Source organism: Gorilla gorilla, chromosome 6 (assembly GCF_029281585.2).
Source record: "Gorilla gorilla gorilla isolate KB3781 chromosome 6, NHGRI_mGorGor1-v2.1_pri, whole genome shotgun sequence".
In the NCBI taxonomy this organism is placed as follows: domain Eukaryota; kingdom Metazoa; phylum Chordata; class Mammalia; order Primates; family Hominidae; genus Gorilla; species Gorilla gorilla.
The window spans coordinates 36,563,057-36,582,423 of NC_073230.2; the positions used below are offsets into that span (position 1 = coordinate 36,563,057).

The 19,367-nt window shown below is 40.7% G+C and overlaps 1 protein-coding gene and 1 long non-coding RNA gene across 5 annotated transcripts in view; one reads left to right on the forward strand and one right to left on the reverse strand.

Moving 5' to 3' along the window:
* Positions 1-19,367, reverse strand: part of CPVL (carboxypeptidase vitellogenic like) — a 203,573-nt gene that overhangs the window by 120,116 nt on the left and 64,090 nt on the right. For all 4 annotated transcript variants that reach the window (XM_019031138.4, XM_004045233.5, XM_031012685.3 and 1 more), the window contains 2 exons: positions 8,887-9,065; positions 917-1,035 (listed from right to left, as the gene is read on the reverse strand). In XM_019031138.4, coding sequence (XP_018886683.1) covers positions 917-1,035; positions 8,887-9,055 — 288 coding nt within the window. In that variant the 5' untranslated portion in view covers positions 9,056-9,065. The remainder of the gene's footprint in view (positions 1-916; positions 1,036-8,886; positions 9,066-19,367) is intronic.
* On the forward strand, positions 12,971-16,143 carry LOC109027772 (uncharacterized). Its single transcript, XR_004070921.3, has 3 exons — positions 12,971-13,073; positions 14,395-14,608; positions 15,996-16,143. It is a non-coding gene; the product is annotated as an uncharacterized lncRNA (long non-coding RNA).

Consider the following 19,367-nt stretch of genomic DNA (forward strand, 5'->3'; position numbering starts at 1 on the left):
ATTTACTCAGTTACTACAGATGCAACCCAGCTATATGCAAATCACATGAAAATATAAATAACACCCTCCATAGGGATAGCTTTTGCTTTGCTTTCTCTAGCCTGTAAAACAAATCCAATTTGGAGGATGAAATAGAAAATTACTCTGCAGTGGAATAAGATTTGCATCTCAGCGCTTCTAGCAATACCCGCAACAGCACCCCTAAGCTAAAAGTGTCTTGTTCATACAGAAGAATGGCATAATCTAGAGGTGAACTACATAGGATTGGTGAAGTAGAAAAACATACCCACCTCTGTCTATAGAGATTTGGGAAAGTGATGGCCTTTCCTGCCAGAAGCCTTCCTAGATCGGCAATCCTCCCAATCTTCTAAAGATCCATAGAGTCTGAGTTCAGTTCTGTCTCCTCTGTGGCCCCCACAGAACAGAATATGCTCAGTAAGTGGGTACTGAGTGCATGAAGGAGTCCACAGACAGCGCAGCTATACAAGGCCATGGCTGACTAGATATAAACATACTTAGCCACGCATTACCTGTTCACTTCAGGAATCTCCCTACTTCCTATCCTCCTTGGGCTCCCCCGACCCATCCCTGCCCTAAGTATTTTTAGAACAAAAACACAACAAAATGATAGGAAGAAGACTGTGGCAGGAAGAAGGTGGTAGTATTAACACTCCAAATAAGGCTGCAAGAAATTTAGAAGTTGGACACTTCCCACTCCCGCAGAAAACATTTGTTTCCTGCCCATAAATAGGAATACCACGCAGATTTGCTTATTTTTAGAAAAACAAAAATCTTATTTTTAGAAAAAATCTATGAGATTTTTTTTTAAAGACCTGTAGCTCGGTAGGCTAACATTTCTACCCTCAAACGGCAAGCCAGCTCTTGAACACTGGTGTTCTTTCTGTTGGGCACCTACCTGAGCTGGGAAGAACCAGAAGAAGAGGTTGCTGTTGTAAGTCTTATTCACGGTGAGGAAGCCAGCATAACTCTTCATGTTCAGTCCTGGGAAAGGACTGACCAAACTCAATTCTCTTCCTAGTGGGGGAAAAAAAAAATTTACCCAAGGATTACAGAAAACAATAACAACAAAAATGTGAGCCATCTATCTCAGTCTGGATGAAATGGAGTGATTAGATAAGCTAAAAGGGAACTGGTATGACAGGTAGTTCCTTCAGCAAATTCCAGCCTACCCCTGGCCAATCCCACATAGTCCACATTCACAATTTAGCCAAGGATATGTGAAAGTTTTAAGCCTTTGGGGAGGGGTGCCCAAATATATTTTATAAGCTGTAATAAGGTTTTTTTTAAGTAATTTTAAAAAGAAGAAAATAAAATCTCCTATCATCACACCTTGCATAAACCAAGGTGATGACCTTGGGCCACATGGAAAGGAGCAGGATAAAGTAACCTGACCCGAAACAGTGGGGTGCAAGAGTAACAATGTGGTGAATCAGCTCTCGGCCTCGCCCCGAGAAGGCCTGTGTCCTTCATGCTCTTGTTTTCATGAAGGCAAAAAGCCTGTCACATCTACTAAGAGGAGTGGGCTGAGGCATATGGGAGTGTGGGTGGCTGTGGACAGTGGGGAGAGGTGCACAGTGGTGGACAGTGGGGAGACTGGGGGTGACCTCATGGCTACTCAGGGGGAGCCAAATAGGACAATGGGGCAGTTGTGGGGGCCAGGGGTCCTGGCTTTCTTATGGCACCACTGGGACAGGCACAGGGAAGGAGTAATTGGGGATGCTTAGACAGCCAAGGATGCCCAGGAGTAAAGAATGCTACTAGGAGCTGACATTTACAAGGCCACAATACCAGGGCTTTACATGATGTGGGAAGTATAATTCTCATTCCCACTTTACAAATAAGAAAGCTGAAGCACAGAGAGGTTAAGTGACTTGCCAGCTAGTAGAGGAGAGCTGGGATTAAACACAGCAGTCAGGCTGCAGAGTTTGTTCCTTCCCCCAGGGCTTTCAACTAGAGTGAGTCAGAAGGTGCAGGTGGCAAGGAGTGGGAAGGGAAGTAGTGGTCAGGAAGGGAGTAGCAAAGGAACAGAAAACAGCAGAACGTGGTGGCAAAGTAAAAGGGAAAGTTTGGGTGAAGGAGAAGAATCCTTTAGTGGTGACAAAGAATGTGTCCCCAGTAGGGACCAGTCACTCAAGAAAAGCGATGTAAGTCTGAGCCATATTAAGTTGGAGACTGGTTAGTAGGTCAGGAAGCTTGACTCCTCACATGCCATCAACTAAAGATGGCTTTGACGGTAGGTGGAGCCCTTAGGCTCTGGAAGGCTAATTGTTAGCATCTTTTCCCAGCTCAGCATTCACAGACAACATTGATAGGATAAAATAAGCCAAGGTGACAATATTAACACTCAAGGGAATAGATGCTACAAGTCAGGGTCCTGACTGCAAGGGCTGGTTGCTAAACTTTTCCCAGCACACTGCTGTTTTGGGACCACTAGCTCCTCTTTTACAAGAGGCATGCCTCTTAGCTGAGCATGGTGGCAGTGCTTGTAGTCCCAGCAACTCGGGAGGCTGAGGTGGGAGGATCACTTGAGCCCAGGAGGTCAAGGCTGCAGTGAGCCATGATCATGCCACTGCACTCCAGCCTGGATAACACAGCGAGACCCTGTCTCAAAAAAAAAAACATATATATAGGCATGCCTCTCAAAAGGAAAACCTCTCATCTAGACCACACAGTTCCTTTGCTGATCCTAGTGCTCCTATAGACCAGCTGGTGACCCACCATACAGGCATTTAACCTCCCTGTTCTTCAGTTTCTCCTCTATGGAAGATGTACTGCCTGTGGGCCACCTGGATTAAAAGAGCCTCCACATGTAAAACCTATAGAAAGAAGCTGGCAGGTAGGGAGCAGAACTACTGTTGCTGTCTGTGAAATGCACCCGCTGACTAGGAACAGGGAGCACCTCTGAGCAGAGGAGGTCATGGGGACAAAAGAAAGGTCTCAACAGGTGGTCCTTGAGGGTCCTGTTAGGCTAGCACAATAGAAGAGCATGGGTTTCCTAGCCTGACAGACCTGGGTTTGGAATCCTAACTAGATTAGGACTCCCCAGCAAGTTGCTCCATCTCTCTGAGCCTCTTTCCTTTTATGCAAAATATAAATACTGATTCCGCTACCCTGGGCTTTCTGTGAGGATCAAACAACAAAAATGCATATGAACCCTTAGCCTAGCACTGCACATAAAATACGGGTTCAGTCAATTGGAAGGGAAAGTTATCATTAGCCTTTGGCCACTCCAAGTGAAGTCTAGAAGAATTTCCTTTCTCTAGCTCAGCCTGGTTCTCCCAGGGAAGATTGCTTAATGCAACCTCTGCAGGTCTTCACATTCTGTTCCCAATGAGGTCTATCCCTCCTCCATCAGAAAAAAAGCCAGAGAAAAAGAGAGAGAGGTGAGGATCTTACGAGAAAGAAAAGGGAGGTGTTTGGGGAAAGTGGTTTTTGCCACTCCTCCCCTCCCACTCTTCCCACCATCTGTCGTTTTTCTTCTCCCCTTCTTCACTTCCACTCTTAATTAGCCCAGAGAAAGATCACCCCCCCAGGGCTGGGTAGCCTTTAAAATGCTTTTGAAATATTTTTAGCAAAACTATTAATCTTCTAAAAATCAAATAGATACCACCCCCCGCCTCCCAAAAAAAAAAGCAGAGTAGAGAAGTAAAAACTGTGGACTGGAAATGAGTGAGATGTGGACCACAGAGAGGTAAATGGGAAGAAGAGGATTCGAGAAAGATGACACAGAAAAATGAGAAAGGTCAAAGTATAATGAGAAAAAAAGAAAATATATAATAGAAAGGAGCTGGAGGGAATGGAACAGAGGAGAGGATGATTGAATCAATCTATCTCTCCCAAGACCAGCACCACACAGGGTCCACGGACTGCTCTCAAATGATTCAGATGTTCACACATCCCTCCCTTCCCGAGGATGCCAAAGTAGCTTCTCTACTACCTTTTACTTGAGTATATTTCAGAACTTCCCTCCTAGGTCAGGAGGTTGGAAAGTGGGGAATTTGTCTTATTTAACTTTGCATACCTTGGGACTCAGCATGCTGATTTACACACCTAAGACATTCAATAAATACTTTTTAATGAATGAATGTTAACAAATGAATGGATGAACAAGTCAATAAATGAATGAACTAAAACAAGCCCTACTGACAATGCACTAAGATTAGCTTATTTCTACAAAAACCTCCTAAGGCAGACCTTGCTAAAAGATCTTAAGAAATTTAGAACTTTTCTCGAGCCCATAAAAAAAGTTTTGCCCTGTTTCAAATTTTAAATTTCCACTAACTAAATCCCAGTAAAATAATTAAAAATGTCATCAACTAAAATGACTTTTTATATTTTCAAATGTCCTGTGCATCCTTCTATTAATGGAATGTGGAAAACAAACTCCCAAGATGGTGGAGTTTCTATCTTTCCGGCACCATGACTCACAGTACAAATGTTTCGAACAGTTTTAAAAAGGAAAAGGTTTCTTTGAAGTGATTTTACTTCCTCCTTGTTTTTTACTGCTGCAACCAGTGTTTGTGATATTAACACTTTCAAAAACATTGGAATGTGACCAAGAAAGGGCTTGAACCAGCTAATCAGCATGCATGTCAGATTCACAAACACTCAAGTTATCACCAGTGTGGACAGACATTACCAGATCATAAGTAACAATAAATTAGGACCTACCAGTAAAATAGTCTTTAAAGTGTGAAAATGCAGTGTTTATAAACAAGCTAAAATGTGCCTCCTACATTCATTTTGTTTCAGGGAGTAAAGATTTATTCTAGCTTCAGAGAAAGTAAACATGCAATTACAATTACATAAAACTAAGCCAGCTAATTGAGGATTTAAAAAATAAAAATTTCCCTTGTTTTTTTGTGAGCTACTGTTTATCTCGAAAATGTTCCATTGCAATAATAAGACTCACATTCCTAGGGTTTTGACAGACTCGATAAACAAAAGGGATTTAGGGGAGTGAGCTGACCATCTGTCCAGAGCTTCCTGAACTTTCAGCAAAGCGGATGAATAAAATTATCCTTAATTATGTTGTCAGGGCTACATTTGAATACCCAGATGTACCAGATTTTGAATCAGCCACTTAAAATTCTGTTCAAAGAATTTGACTGTGTAACATAACTTCAGGAAGTGATATTATACACAGATTTAATATTTTAAATGTTGTCAATCATCAGATGAAGATCTACCAATCTTGACATGGGAGGGTGGAAGATAAAACTACCTCCCTTGGAATCTTTCTTGGCTGCTGCTAATACCCATAACTGAGAAATGCTCATAGGCAAGAAAGACAAGAACAGGAGGGATGTCAGTAGTCTCTCAGATGGATTTCTCTGTATTCTTTTTACTTGGTTCCACCAGATGTATGATACAGAAACACCATGGTCACTTTCACTTAATGCCTTTGTTTAAGCTGTTTCTCTCATTTGGTACGCACAGACCTTTCGCTATTTACGTAAATCTTACCCGACACTCTGAAGTCCAGAGCTGGTCATAACAGCATAGTGGTTCATATCATGGGCTCTGGGGTTGGCCAGTATAGGGTTTAATTCAGAGCTGCTCATATAGCATAGTGGTTCATACCATGGGCCCTGGGGTTGGCCAGTATAGGTTTTAATTCAAGCTCTGCCACTTACTAGTTTTATGGCCCTAGGCAAGATATTTGATTTCTCCGGGCCTCAGCGTTCTCATTTGTAAAATGGGAACAACGCTTATGGATTCTTCATTAGGGTTGCTCTGAGAACTAAATGAGCTAATGGATGTAAAGCACAATGCCTGGCACATGGTTGGTACCCAAATTTAAATTCCATACATATTTATACACACCTATTATGTATAGGTATATGCTAGGTACTAGGGATATAATGACTAAATGTTAGCTACTTATTATTTTTACAACTACGACAGCTCTAGTATTTTCTCCCTCGATTATGCCAACCGACAGGGATAGGTTCCTCCTCCGAATCTCCAGTGCACTTACTTTAAATGTAATACTTTAGTACTTTAGTATGCACTGCCTAATTCCTTAATTGTTTTGTGTGTATGCATCTGGTCACTTTAGAAGAACACTTTAGAAGCTTCTGAAACAAACAGAACTAAATTATAGTAGGCAAATCACAGAGCAGAAGTCAGAAGATTTGGGTCCTAAACCCATCTCTGCTACCCAACTCTATTGCACACATCCCGTTGGGCAACTCGGGTAAAGTATTTCAGTCTCAATTTCCTCATATGTGGATTGGTAGAATTTGGTTATAACAATTACTTATCTCCTTTTCATCCCTACATTAAATGGTTTGCTTTGATTCACTGTTAATGAACATAAATCTAAGCCATCAGAATCCACTTGTTAAGGAAGCTGAAATACGTGCATGTAATCCAATTTGGAGGGTTTGAGTTAACGACACTTTGCCTCTTCACAAGCATCTTAATGGTATCAGCCCATACGGTGGGGCAGCCATCTTCCCATGACTTCTCTTGTGAGGTAAAAATCAGTCCTTTTTAAAATACACTAAATACATTATCAAAGTTTTTCATCTCTCCTTAGAAAAGAGACAGTGAAACTTGAAGCCAATGTGTATTACAGAAAAAGACATATGAACAGCACTTACACATACCCTTAAAATACAAGAATGTCTTCGTGTAAAACGAAAACCAAAAAACAATGACATCCTATTGGCTGTGAGAATACTTTGAACGAATAAAATTTGCTTTATTTTAAACTTCTTTATAGAGTATTTAGATTTGCTTTTGATCTTTAAAATGACCATTTGTCTAAAATTTCCAGTGTTCTTCTTCATTCCCATCACATCTGCCAACCTGCCAGCTTCACAGGCACCATCTCTGCCTTCCCACCTGTGACAAGGGACAACCTTGGGGCCCCTGTGTGCCAGATCCCTGTCTCTCACCTTCTTAAACACAGTCTCCAACAATGGTTCCCCAAACCAAACCAATTCCCCACTCATCATTTCCATCAGCAAACAAACATTCTCTCCTATTCTGTTAAAGACCCTTCCTGGACCCCAGTGCTCCCTCCAGCCACTACCCCATTTTTCTGCTGCTCTTTGCAAACAGCTCCTCAGAATAGCTACCTGTCTACTGTTTTATAGCTCAGGAACCTACTGAAGTCCAGAAAGTTGAAATCATTTACTCGCACAGTGATTAAGCACAAAGAAGCATTAAGAGCAGATACAGGGCTGGGGGCGGTGGCTCACGCCTATAATCCCAGCACTTTGCGAGGCCGAGGCAGGCGGATGACTTGAGGTCAGGAGTTTGAGACAAGCTTGGCCAACAAGGCAAAACCCCATCTCTACTAAAAATATAAAAATTAGCCGGGCATGGTAGCGCATGCCTGTAGTTCCAGCTACTCAGGAGGCTGAGGCAGGAGAATCGCTTGAACGCAGGAGGTGGAGAGTGCAGTGAGCCGAGGCTGCACCACTGCACTCCAGCCTGGCGACAGAGCAAGATTCTGTCTCGAAAAAAAAAAAAAAAGAGCAGATGTAGGTCATAAATTTTAGTCTCTGATAACACTAAGTGATACCTTTTTTCCTATTAGTAATAACAATAGAAAAACCCGCAATCTCTAAATAAAGCCATTTGCAAACACTCATATTTGGAGAACAATTTATAGAGTACAAAAAATTTTCACGTGCCTTATTTCATTGGATTTTCATAACATCTCTGCAAGTTGGGTAAGTTGTTAAAGCTACATCTTATCTTAATGAGAAAACTAAGGCCCAGACTTGCTGGATAACGGGGCACAGCAGGGAGGCTGCAGTGAGGCTGTCTGAGTATGAAGCCTACACACCAGCTGATATCTGCATGAACTCTGGCTAGTAGCTCAATCTCTTTCTGCCTTGGTTTCACATGTGTAAAATGGGTCCACCTCCCAGGGATGTTGAGATGTTTAAATAAGTTCATGCAGAAAGCTTGGAACCAGTGATTGACTCATAGTAAGTTTTAAAGATAGTATTAGCATTAAGTGACCACTGGGGGACAGGCACTCTACTAGTCTTATAAATAAAATGCTGCAACTCAACCACGCAGGTAATTCAACCCTGGCTAATTCTCATTTTAGCTAAAAACTCAGACAACATATGACATCAAGTCATTAATATTTGACATAGGCCGGGTACGGTGGCTCATGCCTATAATCCCAGCACTTTTGAAGGCTGAGGAGGGCGGATCACCAAAGGTTAGGAGTTCAAAACTAGCCTGGCCAACATGGTGAAACCCCATCTCTACTAAAAATACAAAAATTAGCCAGGCATGGTGGTGGGCACCTGTAATCCCAGCTACTCAGGAGGCTGAAGCAGGAGAATCGCTTGAGCCCAGGAGGCAGAGGTTGCAGTGAGCAGAGATCGCGCCACCGCACTCCAGCTTGGGCAACAGAGCAAGACTCTGTCTCAAACAAACAAACAATATATATATATATATTTGAAATAAAACAACTGAGTAAAAATACTGAAATATATTTTGCATCCTATGGGTTACTTGTTTTAAGAAAAACTATTGGCCAGGTGCGGTGGCTCACAGCTGTAATCCCAGCACTTTGGGAGGCTCAGGTGGGCGAATCACGAGGTCAAGAGATCGAGACCATCCTGGCCAACATGGTGAAACCCCCTCTCTACTAAAAATACAAAAATTATCTGGGCATGGTGGCTTGTGCCTATAATCCCAGCTACTTGGGAGGCTGAGGCAGGAGAATTGCTTGAACCCGGGAGGCAGAGGTTGCAGTGAGCTGAGATCGCACCACTGCCCTCCAGCCTAGTGACAGGCGAGACTTCGTCTCAAAAAAAAAAAAAAAAAAAAAAAGAGAAACTGTTGAACTCATGCCAGTGGTTTTCTGATTTAATTAAACTTACTTACCTTTTTGGATCTTCCCAGCTTCAATGTAAGGGGTGAGAAATAATGGCTGTCCTGAGTCTCCCTCAGGTGGCATGGAAACACTTCTGTATAGGGAGCGAAACAGCCCATCACAGGGGCCAGGCATCAACAGGACCAGCAAAACAATCACCTTCCACATGGCACCAACCATCTCTCAGGGTCTAGGATAAAAACAGCATTCCAAAAATGAATCATAAGAGTAAATATTTACCTGGCCCTTTTACATGCAAGAAATTCATTTATTCACTTAAAAAAAATATTGTGTGTAAAGGCCCTCTGCAAGGACCTTGGATAGCACCATAAATAAGCACACCCAATCCCTGCTCACTCTTAAATTCAAAGGCTAATGGGAGACTCTTCAAGGGATTTACAATGTCAGTAATTTTTCAATTACTGATTTTTTTTTTTTTAAACAGAGTCTTGCTCTGTTGCTCAAGCTAGAGTACAGTAGCACAGTCACGGCTCACTGCTGCCTTGACCTCCTGAGCTCAAGCAATCCTCCCACCTCAGCCTCCCAAAGTGCTGGGATTATAGGAGTGAACCATTGACATTTTTTAAAATGCAGTTTGGAAAGTAAATTCAATGGAGGATTAGATAAAGACTCAGAACAACAAGAACTCTGTAACTGACCATAAATGGGTGGTAGAAACCATTATGCCACCACAGAAGGGCAGAGGATTGAGAGCACATTTCAGGCCGAAAGATCATAGAAAGGCCTTATCCAAGTTGGATATGGATAAAAGGTGAATGGTTCTCAGACAGGTGGGAGAAATGGGAAAGGCATCATGGGTGGGTGGAAACAGCTTAAGCAAAGGTGAGACCTCAGGCATCCATGCACACCTTTCAGGGAAATTTCAAAGAAGCAATGGATTTCTGGTTATGTTCTCTATCTCTTATAAAGCCCCAGTTTGTATCAAAGAACAACAACAACAAAAACAAAAACAGGAAGGAAGAAAGAAAGGGGGGAGGGTCCTACAACTACCCTTAGGTTCCTCCCCTTATTGCTAGCTGATAAGTAAATTAAAGACATTAGGCCCCAAACCATTAGCACAAAGCTTTCCAAAGATCTTCAGATCTGATGTTTGCTTAGAATATTCATCTGAGATTATAATAATAATGGCATAAAACTGTATAATTATTTACTTGAACATCAATATGTAAATTATATTTATAGTGGGCTTTCCCATGTATTTGTAGATGATTTGAATCTCCTAATTCCACCAGTGTTACAGAAAAATGACTGAATGGTATTTGTTAAAGCATGGAGACAAAGACTTTATCAGGATAATGACAGGCACAGGGACCTTGCAGTCAACAGTCTTGCAGCAAGGAAGAGAGATTGGGCTCAACTCCAAATGCAGCACGGGCCAGTGGGAATTTATAGCCAAGGAGCAGTGTGGGGGTCAGTGGATGGAAAATTACTCAAAGGAAGCATTGGGGTAAGGTGGATCTAGCTAAACCTAACAGGATTCTCACTGAAGACAGGCTAGGATGATCAGACATCACCTGGGGGATTGTGCAGGATGAGAAACCTGGTCAGACATTGAGGCGATCGGATGTTGATGTTGCTGGTTCTTGGTAAAACGACTTAGCCAGTGTCCTTTGCTAAAACTGGATTTTACAAGGAAGTGCACAAACAGGCCTAGCAGAAGATTCAGAAGCCTGACTAAAATTTGGCCAAGGAAAAAATCCTTGTCACCAGGAAAGTGAGGATTATTGTCACCAAATTCAGGTAAGGAAAACTTGAATCAAAAGAGTGTCTCATGCAAGGACATGAAAGAAGAGAAACCAGGACTTGACTCCACTCAAGGCCAGGACTAGGGAGAAGCGAGGGAGGTACAGATGCAGGGTCAGATCTCATCTTGATCTAAAATGTTGACCATTTTTATTATCATTAATTTTTCTCTGTATTATACAGTTTTTTAACTATTACATTAAAATATTACTAGTCTTGAATTTTTTTTGACACTTTCTTAAGTTTTACACCTGAGGTAGTGCCTCTCTTGTCTCACCCTAATCCTGACCTTGCTAAGTAGGGAATTATGACAAGCACACCAGGGCCGTTACATGACTCTGCACTCCTGCTATTTAAGCACGATCTATGTTCTTAGCTGTAAATTCTAAATCAAATACATGAAATGAAAGGGTACTCCACACATTCACATTTCTGGATGCAAAAAGAGATATACAATTATGCAAATATAATGCCTGCTTTTGTTCAGTGCTTTAAAATGCCAAGCCATTAGAACATCTTAAAAATACAAAACGTGTAAAAATCTTTTAACGACATGCTTATTACAACCCAATTTGGCATAACATGAAAATATTGGTTATAGCAAATTTTAAAAGCTTTTCAGGCACATTTCCCCAGTAAGATAAAGGTTTATAATTATAATGTGATTGAATATATAACCCTTGTCATGTCTCTCAGGGTTAACTTACTAGAATTCCCCACACTTAATGTAAATAAGGCCAACCAAATCCAGGATGGAGCTAAAAAATGCTTTTGCCTATTACTGACTATAATAAAGAACAAAATGAATTTAGCAACTGAAATTAGGTTCCCAAGAAGCCCCAGGGTAATGACCTCTATGGCACTGTGAAAACATTTTTTTAAATTACATGAACTTGTTTACACTGATGCTTTTATAGCACAGCTACTTTCAAGGGATGCCCGAAATCAACAATCTTACTCTCTAACTGGTTCAGAAAAAAAAATATATATATATATATATATATATGCAATATTAAAAAAAAATAATGGAAGAAGCTCTTCCAGTAAGAGGTTTTTTTTTTTTTTCCTGGGGACAGAAACAAGAAACCAATCATGCCATCTAATTTCTCAATCTTCCTGCTGCCAATCCCTAGCTCCCTTTAATGGAAGCCATTAATATTTAAATAACCAGGGTAGTTACAGCACTTCCCTTGTAAGCAGATGTTGACTCAAAGATGTTAAAAAAGGAAAACAGGTAAAACTGGTCCTGTTTTAATTGATATAAATCTAATACATAAAAGTAAGAATTGGGTCAATTTAGTAGATCTCATTAACATTTAATCAAATAACTATCTGAGTCATGGTTTCCCATGCAAGTGAATTAAAGCACCGACATACTTCATTTTACAGTTCTCATTCAACAGTCAGAATTCCTGAACTGTGCTTAGCTGTTATCTCTCCTTATGAGAATGAAAGCTATTATCATAAATGGAGAAGTGGGTTTTTTAAACACCCTCTCATATGTTTTTGCTTATCCTAAATTAGCATGAGTCCTTTTATTTATTGAACATTTATTGAGCAATTTCTAAACCAACAAATCTTATACTAGACAGAGGATATCTCCCACAGAAAGGTGAAAAAGAAAACTGTTAACCCTACACTTTATCATACCTACTTGAAATAATATGAAAACAGTGGTGCTATTTCCAGTTCAAACATATCATATTGAAGAATTCAAACAAAATGTTCTTCTTAATAAATGTTTAGAAACAGAATAACATCTGGGGAAATACAAAACCATATCAACAGAATCAAAGACTCTAAAGGTCAAAAGTATATAATTTGCTAAAATTGTCTTACTAAACCTTAAATATTAAAGTTGAAAATCATGTGTCCAATGTATGATTTTTGATATGGAACAAAGCTATTTATGCACAGTCTTCTTTAGAATAATAAAAATTGTCAATAAATAAAATTTCCAACAGTAAGACATCAGATAAGTTACTATATACCAAAAAGATAAAATTATTATACATACAGCAATTAAAATGATTCTACTAAGAATGTTTTGAAAAATATAATAAAATATTATTAGGTAAAGAAAAGCAGGATATTAGATTGGATATATGGTTTTTTCCTTATTTAATACTTCTTAATTTCTAAATTTTCTACAAAAATTTTATACTCAGAAAAAAAGTAATTTTGTTGCTTTTTTAAAAAAACAAAGTGAAGCAACTGCTAGACATGGCAGAAAAAGTGCTTATTCCTTTTTCCTTATTACTACCTGGGTATGACCTCTTCTGTTTCCTAGGAATAAGGTTCTATTTGTACTTCTAGAATAGCTTCTTCTTTCTCTAACATTCTGTTAAGATATGTCCTGATCTCCTAAAGTCACAGAATCCCAGAGACTCAAAGTAAATTTTCTCTTCGGCAAATCAGAAGGCTCTGCATAAATGTGAGATGCTATTATAATAATATTTATTATCATATCTGTATTTCATTCTGCCTGGAGTACAGTTCATAATGAGAGTGCATATAGTTGGTACTAAGCAAATATTATTGAATTGATGAATCTAAATAAGGAACCATATTTTAGACCTACAAGATATTAAATGTTCATGTGGTCCAGTTCCTTCATCTTCAGATTAGAAAACTTTTACCAGGGAGTAACTGACTTGATCAAGATGACAAGGCCAAGACTCAAAGCCAGAATTTACTTATGGCTCTAAATCTCATCTGCTTTCCACTGTCCAATCTTTTTTTTTTTTTTTTTTGAGACAGAGTCTCGCTCTGTCACCCAGACTGGAGTGCAGTGGTGCGATCTCAGCTCACTACAACCTCCGCCTCCTCGGTTCAAGCGATTCTCTTGCCTCAGCCCCCCGTGTAGCTGGGATTACAGGCACCCACCACTACACCTAGCTAATTTTTGTATTTTTAGTAGACGCGGGGTTTCACCACATTGGCCAGGCTGACCTCAGGTTCCTGATCTCAGGTGATCCACCCGCCTCGGCCTCTCAAAGTGCTGGGATTACAGGCGTGAGCCACCGCCCCCGGCCTACTCTCCCACCTTTATTCCAGATATATTCAAATATTCTGACTCTTACTGTCTCAATAGATAATAACAGCCTGTAATAGTCCTAAATCCCTTTTATGGATTGTTAAAGGATGGAGTAAATAAATAAACAAATGAATAAAAAGAAACGTTGATAAGTAAATCTGTCTAGAGTAGTCTGGTTTTTAGAAACAACTCTGTAATAACCCAGGTCCTGCCATGACTCATCCGAGGACCTTGGTAAGACAGTAACTTCTCTGGGTCCCACCTGATGTGCTCAAGCCAGCGCAAGAGAGCTGATGGTTAAATTTTCAGGAATGTTGAGAGTCAGTTGTTCAACAGAGCCACCATTAACAATTAAACTGTTATTGAAGAAGTTACATTTTAAAACACATGTTCAAAGTACTCAAAACTTATCATTTCCTAATGATTTTACTACATTTTACTATTATCTGTGATCTAGAGTTATATTTTTTGTATCTGTGTGGTAGACAGATTACACATATGATGATTTGCTTCTGGGCATCTTTTTCCAACTATGTGTTCAGTAATCTCGTTGGTAGCTTGAAATCAACTATGGTAGGAGTATTTATACCACAGTAACCAGCAAACACCAGAAATCAGGCCTTCTTTTTCTCAGACTGCCAATTGTTAAACATTTACCTGCACATACTGGGCTCATCTTCATTATTGGTAAAATGAGCTAGATGCTATTTTCCATTAGCTCACACTCCAATTCCAATCGACCTGACATTCAGAAGAGACAAAAAGGGAAAATCCTGGCCAGTTCTCCCCTACCTGATCAACCAGTAGCATAATCAGATTTGCAAGACCTCAAGAAAAGAAACCTGCAAATGCCACTGGAGGTGTGTGTTTTGCCAAAGAAAAAAGAATCAAAAACAAAACCTGCAGGATGAGGACAAACAAACAAAGAGCAGGTATTTAAACCAGCCTTATATTCTCCCCTTCACTCGTTTCCACTTCCCCACTTTACACTATCGATTACTCCAATCAAAGGATACATATCTTTCATATAATAACCATTGTAGCTGCAATTAAAATAGTTATTGCCCGGCACATTGGCTCATGCCTGTAATCCTGGCACTTTGGGAGGCCAAGGCGGGAGGATCCCTTGAGCCCAGGAGTTTATTTATTTATTTATTTAAGGGACAGAGTCTCACTATGTTGACACCCTGGACAACACTCTTGAAGTACTCTTTTCCCAGGGAGGACACAGTCATGGCATGCAAGGTAAAGGGCAACCTTTTGCTGAAGTGGCACTGAGACACGCCTATCTCCTTTTCACAGGTTCCTCTCTGGCATCAGACAGTGATGTCTAATCTCTCTAACGAATTAGTCATCCCTACCTCTGCCACCATATCCTTGGATGTGCAGGAAAAGGAAACTAGAGGTGTGTGGCAGGGAGAGAATGAGAAAAATCAGGAAGAGGAGAAAATAATATAATCTGACACTACAGTCTAGAGCTTTACCTTGAAATCCCACTCCAACCAGAAGGGAAATTTAAGTGGGCATGTGGTGGAAAGTAAAATGTAAACATTATCCCAACATGTTCTTCAACAGTTTTGAAATAGAAGGGCCATGCCTGTGACTAAAGGCACCATCATGATAATGATACCAGTTAATAGCTACCAATTACTGAACACTTACTGTGTACAAAAAACTGTGCTGATTGCTTTATATTTTTTATTTCTAACCAGGAAGGTAAGGGTTACAAAAAACCTTACCTTGTCATCTCATTTTATAGACGAGATACTGATCCTCAGAGAATCTAAGCGATTTGCTCAGGTTCACAGTTAGTAAGTGGTAAAGCAAGGAACTGAGGTGTCGGGGCTCACAACATGATACCCCAAAATAATGGCACCTTGGCACAGTGAGTATTTTAAACAGCAGGAAATTGAAAAAACAGCAGAAGCAGGAAGGCTGCTCTCTGACCTTTTCCCACCTTTTTCTCCTGAGAGCTGGCCATGAAAGAATTCTCTGACCTACTTCCCCTGAAAGTAGGTCATAAGACCCTCATTCCAGAGGGGTCCTGCCCTATACCCAGAGGGAAGGAATGTCACACCGAGGCTGAAAAGAATCTGAACAAATAGGCCTCGCTGAGTTCCCCAGTTTATTACTATTAGATCACACTCTTTTGTCCTCCAATTACACTTCTGCACAACTGTCCCTAAACACACATGGTTTTCCCTGGGTCCTTGGGGCTTCATTTTCTGAAGGTTTCTGTGTCACTGAAAACTTACATTAAATACAACTTTTATACTTTTCCCATTTAATCTGTTTTTTTTTTCTTTTTATTTGTTATAGGGGCTCAGACATGAACCTTGTGATGGATGAGGAAAAGATATTCTTTTTCTCCCCTTACAGTTTCTGGCAGCCAACATGGGGTGGCTGTGACACCCCACTAGTTCCAGAACCTGCAGATGAGATCCTGGGACAACCAATAAAAAAACAACAAAAAGTAAAAGTTTTGTTTTTTTTTTTTTTTTAAACCAAGATCAGCTCTCTCGGATCTCTTCTTCTAGGTAGGGATTTCCTTTCCAAATTCAGATTAGCAGAAGAAAATCATTTGTTTGGATTGTGACTCATGTAAATCTGATTTGGGGATACCCATTAGTTATCGATCCTTTCCCTCCCAGGGACAGCTATCTCATTCCTGTTCCTCTCCTTTTGTTTCCTGAGTGCTTCGCTTCATGAGTGGTGACAAAACTCTCTCTGGGCCCGGCATGATGGCTTATGCCTGTAATCCCAGCACTTTGGGAGGCCAAGGCAGGCAGATCGCTTGAGGTCAAGAGTTTAAGATCAGCCTGGCCAACACGGTGAAACCCTGTCTCTATTAAAAATACAAAAATTAGCCAGGCATGGTGGCACATGCCTGTAATCCCAGCTACTCATGAGGTTGAGGCAGGGGAATCGCTTGAACCCAGGAGGTGGAGGTTGCATGAGCTGAGATTGCACCACTGCACTCCAGCCTGGGCAACAGAGTAAGACTCTGTCTCAAAAAAAAAAAAAAAAAAATTTTTTAAAAAGAAAAAAACTTTCTCTGCTCTCTGCCAGATGGGGTGCAAGTGTTTCAGCTAACAATGAGTGGGAAACACATCTCTGGGTAGATGATCTGAGACTGAGAGGGAGCCAGCCTTGAGGAAACAGTACAAAAGCGCTGCAGTGCAAACAAGGTGCTTACTGTGGGTTGGTGGGCACAGTCAATAGGGGAGGGAGTGGTACACAATGAGGCTGGAGAGACAGATAAAGCAGAGCTCCCAGAGTCTTATCTTCCTTCATCTGTGTTAGCATTTTATTCTAATGATAATGGGAGACCACTGGAGAGTTTAGAGCAAGGGAGGAATATCATCTGATTTACACTGTGACATGATTGCTCTGGTTGCTATCTAACAAGTAGGCTTAAGGAGAATCAGGATGGAGCCAGGATACCTAATAAGAGGCCATTGTTATAACCCAGGAGATATGACAAAGGCTGGGGTCAAGGAGTAGCAGGGGAGGTAATGAGAAATGGTCAGCTACATTGTGAAGGCAGATCCACGAATATTTGCTCATAGACCAGACATAATGGCTGAGGGAAAGAAAAGAAGTACAAGGATGGCACCTGTTTTCTGCCCAGAGTAACTGCATGAATTGTTATGTGCTGAGCTGAAGATATTTTGAAGTTCTATCTCCTAGTACCTCAGAATATGACCTTATTTGAAAATAGGGTCTTTGCAGACGTAGTAAGGTTGATGCAAAAGTAATCGTGGTTTTTGCTATTACTTTTTTTTTTTTTTTGAGACGAGTCTCGCTCGGTCGCCAGGGTGGAGTGCAGTGGCACGATCGCAGCTCATGCAACCTCTGCCTCCCGGGTTCAAGCAATTCCCCTGCCTCAGCCTCCCAAGTAGCTGGGGCTACAGGTGTGTGCTACCACTCCCGGGTAATTTTTTGCATTTTAGTAGAGGTGGGGTTTCACCATGTTGGCCAGGATGGTCTCGATCTCCTGACCTTGTGATCTGCCCACCTCGGCCTCCCAAAGTGCTGGGATTACAGGCGTGAGCCACACTACTTTTAATTAAAAGTAACTTTACACCAACCTAATAATTAGCTACAATGAGATTATGCTGGAGTTGGATTAGGGCAGGGCTTTCATCCAATATAACTCGTGTCCTTATAATAAGAGGAGGGAACTTTAGAGGAGAATGCCATGTGACGAAGAGGCAGACACTAAGTGATGTATCTACAAGCCAAGAAGCCCAGGATTGCTGGTAAACATCAACAGCTAGAAGACGCAGGGAAGATCGTAGCCTACAGGTTTCAGGAGGAGCATGGTCCTGCTGACACATTAATTTTGGACTCTAGCATTCAGAACTGTGAGATGATAAATTTCTGTTCAGTTACCCAGATGGTGGTGTTTTGTTACAGCATCCCTAGGAAACTAATACATGAATAGTGGGGCCATGATTGGAGATCAGGAAGACTATGGAAGGAGTTGGGATGGAGGGTGTGAAGGCACAAAACCCCAAGAGTTCTACTTTAAGTTGCCTGGTAGGCGTCCAGTGAAAATTCTGACTGGCCAACACTAAGCTGGAAAAGGGAAGCAAAATTGATTTCTTACATCAAATATGTCTGGCATTATGCAAGCCAGGATTTCCCACAGGGTCCTTTATGGAATACCAATTCTGTATTATATTAACAGATTTTATAATATAGACAGATTTTATCTGTCTATATTAACAGATTTTATAAGGAAAAACATTTGGGAAAGTCTGGGTTAAATACAATTAAATGGGCTCCCTTGTTACAGAACATCTCATAGCCGTTCACTAACAGACAGCACACCTTTTCTTGACTGTGACACTATTCTTAGACAAGCCCTAAGGCCAGAGCTTTATATAAGACATATCCATATGAGTAAACTCAGTCCCAGGTTAAATAATTTTCTCATGCCCCCTCAGCTATTGAGTTGCAAAGCTGGAACCTGAAGCCATATCTAGGTGATGTCAAAGTCCACGTATTTTCCATATACCACGATATAAACGACAGAATATAACAAAATCTGCCTCAATGCAACTGTTGATAAAAACGGAATTCTGAATAAACTGAATTGTTTTGTCCATTTGCAGGATTTATAGGTACTGAAATTGCAGATGATTGAAAGGCATATTTATCTGTAAAGAAGTGAAAATCACAGGTCCACAGATTGCTTCATAATGGATTTCTAGTGTACTTCTTTCAGTTTCAAAAATTACTTTTTGGGGTAAGTGAAGCTCTCTACTCTTTAGGACATTAAAATCTCATGGCAAAGTCAGTGTCTTCCACTAAGAAATTTTTGTTAGTTTTGCTCAAGTCAGTGTAGCTCTGTTCTTCTTTAGAATTGCCTCCTTTTGAATGGTGTGAACCCGGGAGGCGGAGCTTGCAGTGAGCCGAGATCGCATCACTGCACTCCAGCCTGGGCAACAGAGTGAGACTCCGTCTCAAAAAATAAAAATAAACAAAATTAAAAAAAAAAAGAATTGCCTCCTTTCTATTGCCTACTATAATTAGAATTTTCAGATAAAAACATTAGGATACACAGGGTGGCAAATACAAGGCTAAGATTGGGAACAATGAATGAGAACATTTAATATGAGGATAATCCTAGTAAATGTGGCAATGTCATCAGTTTAACCACCACTCCCTGAAGTGACAAGAAAC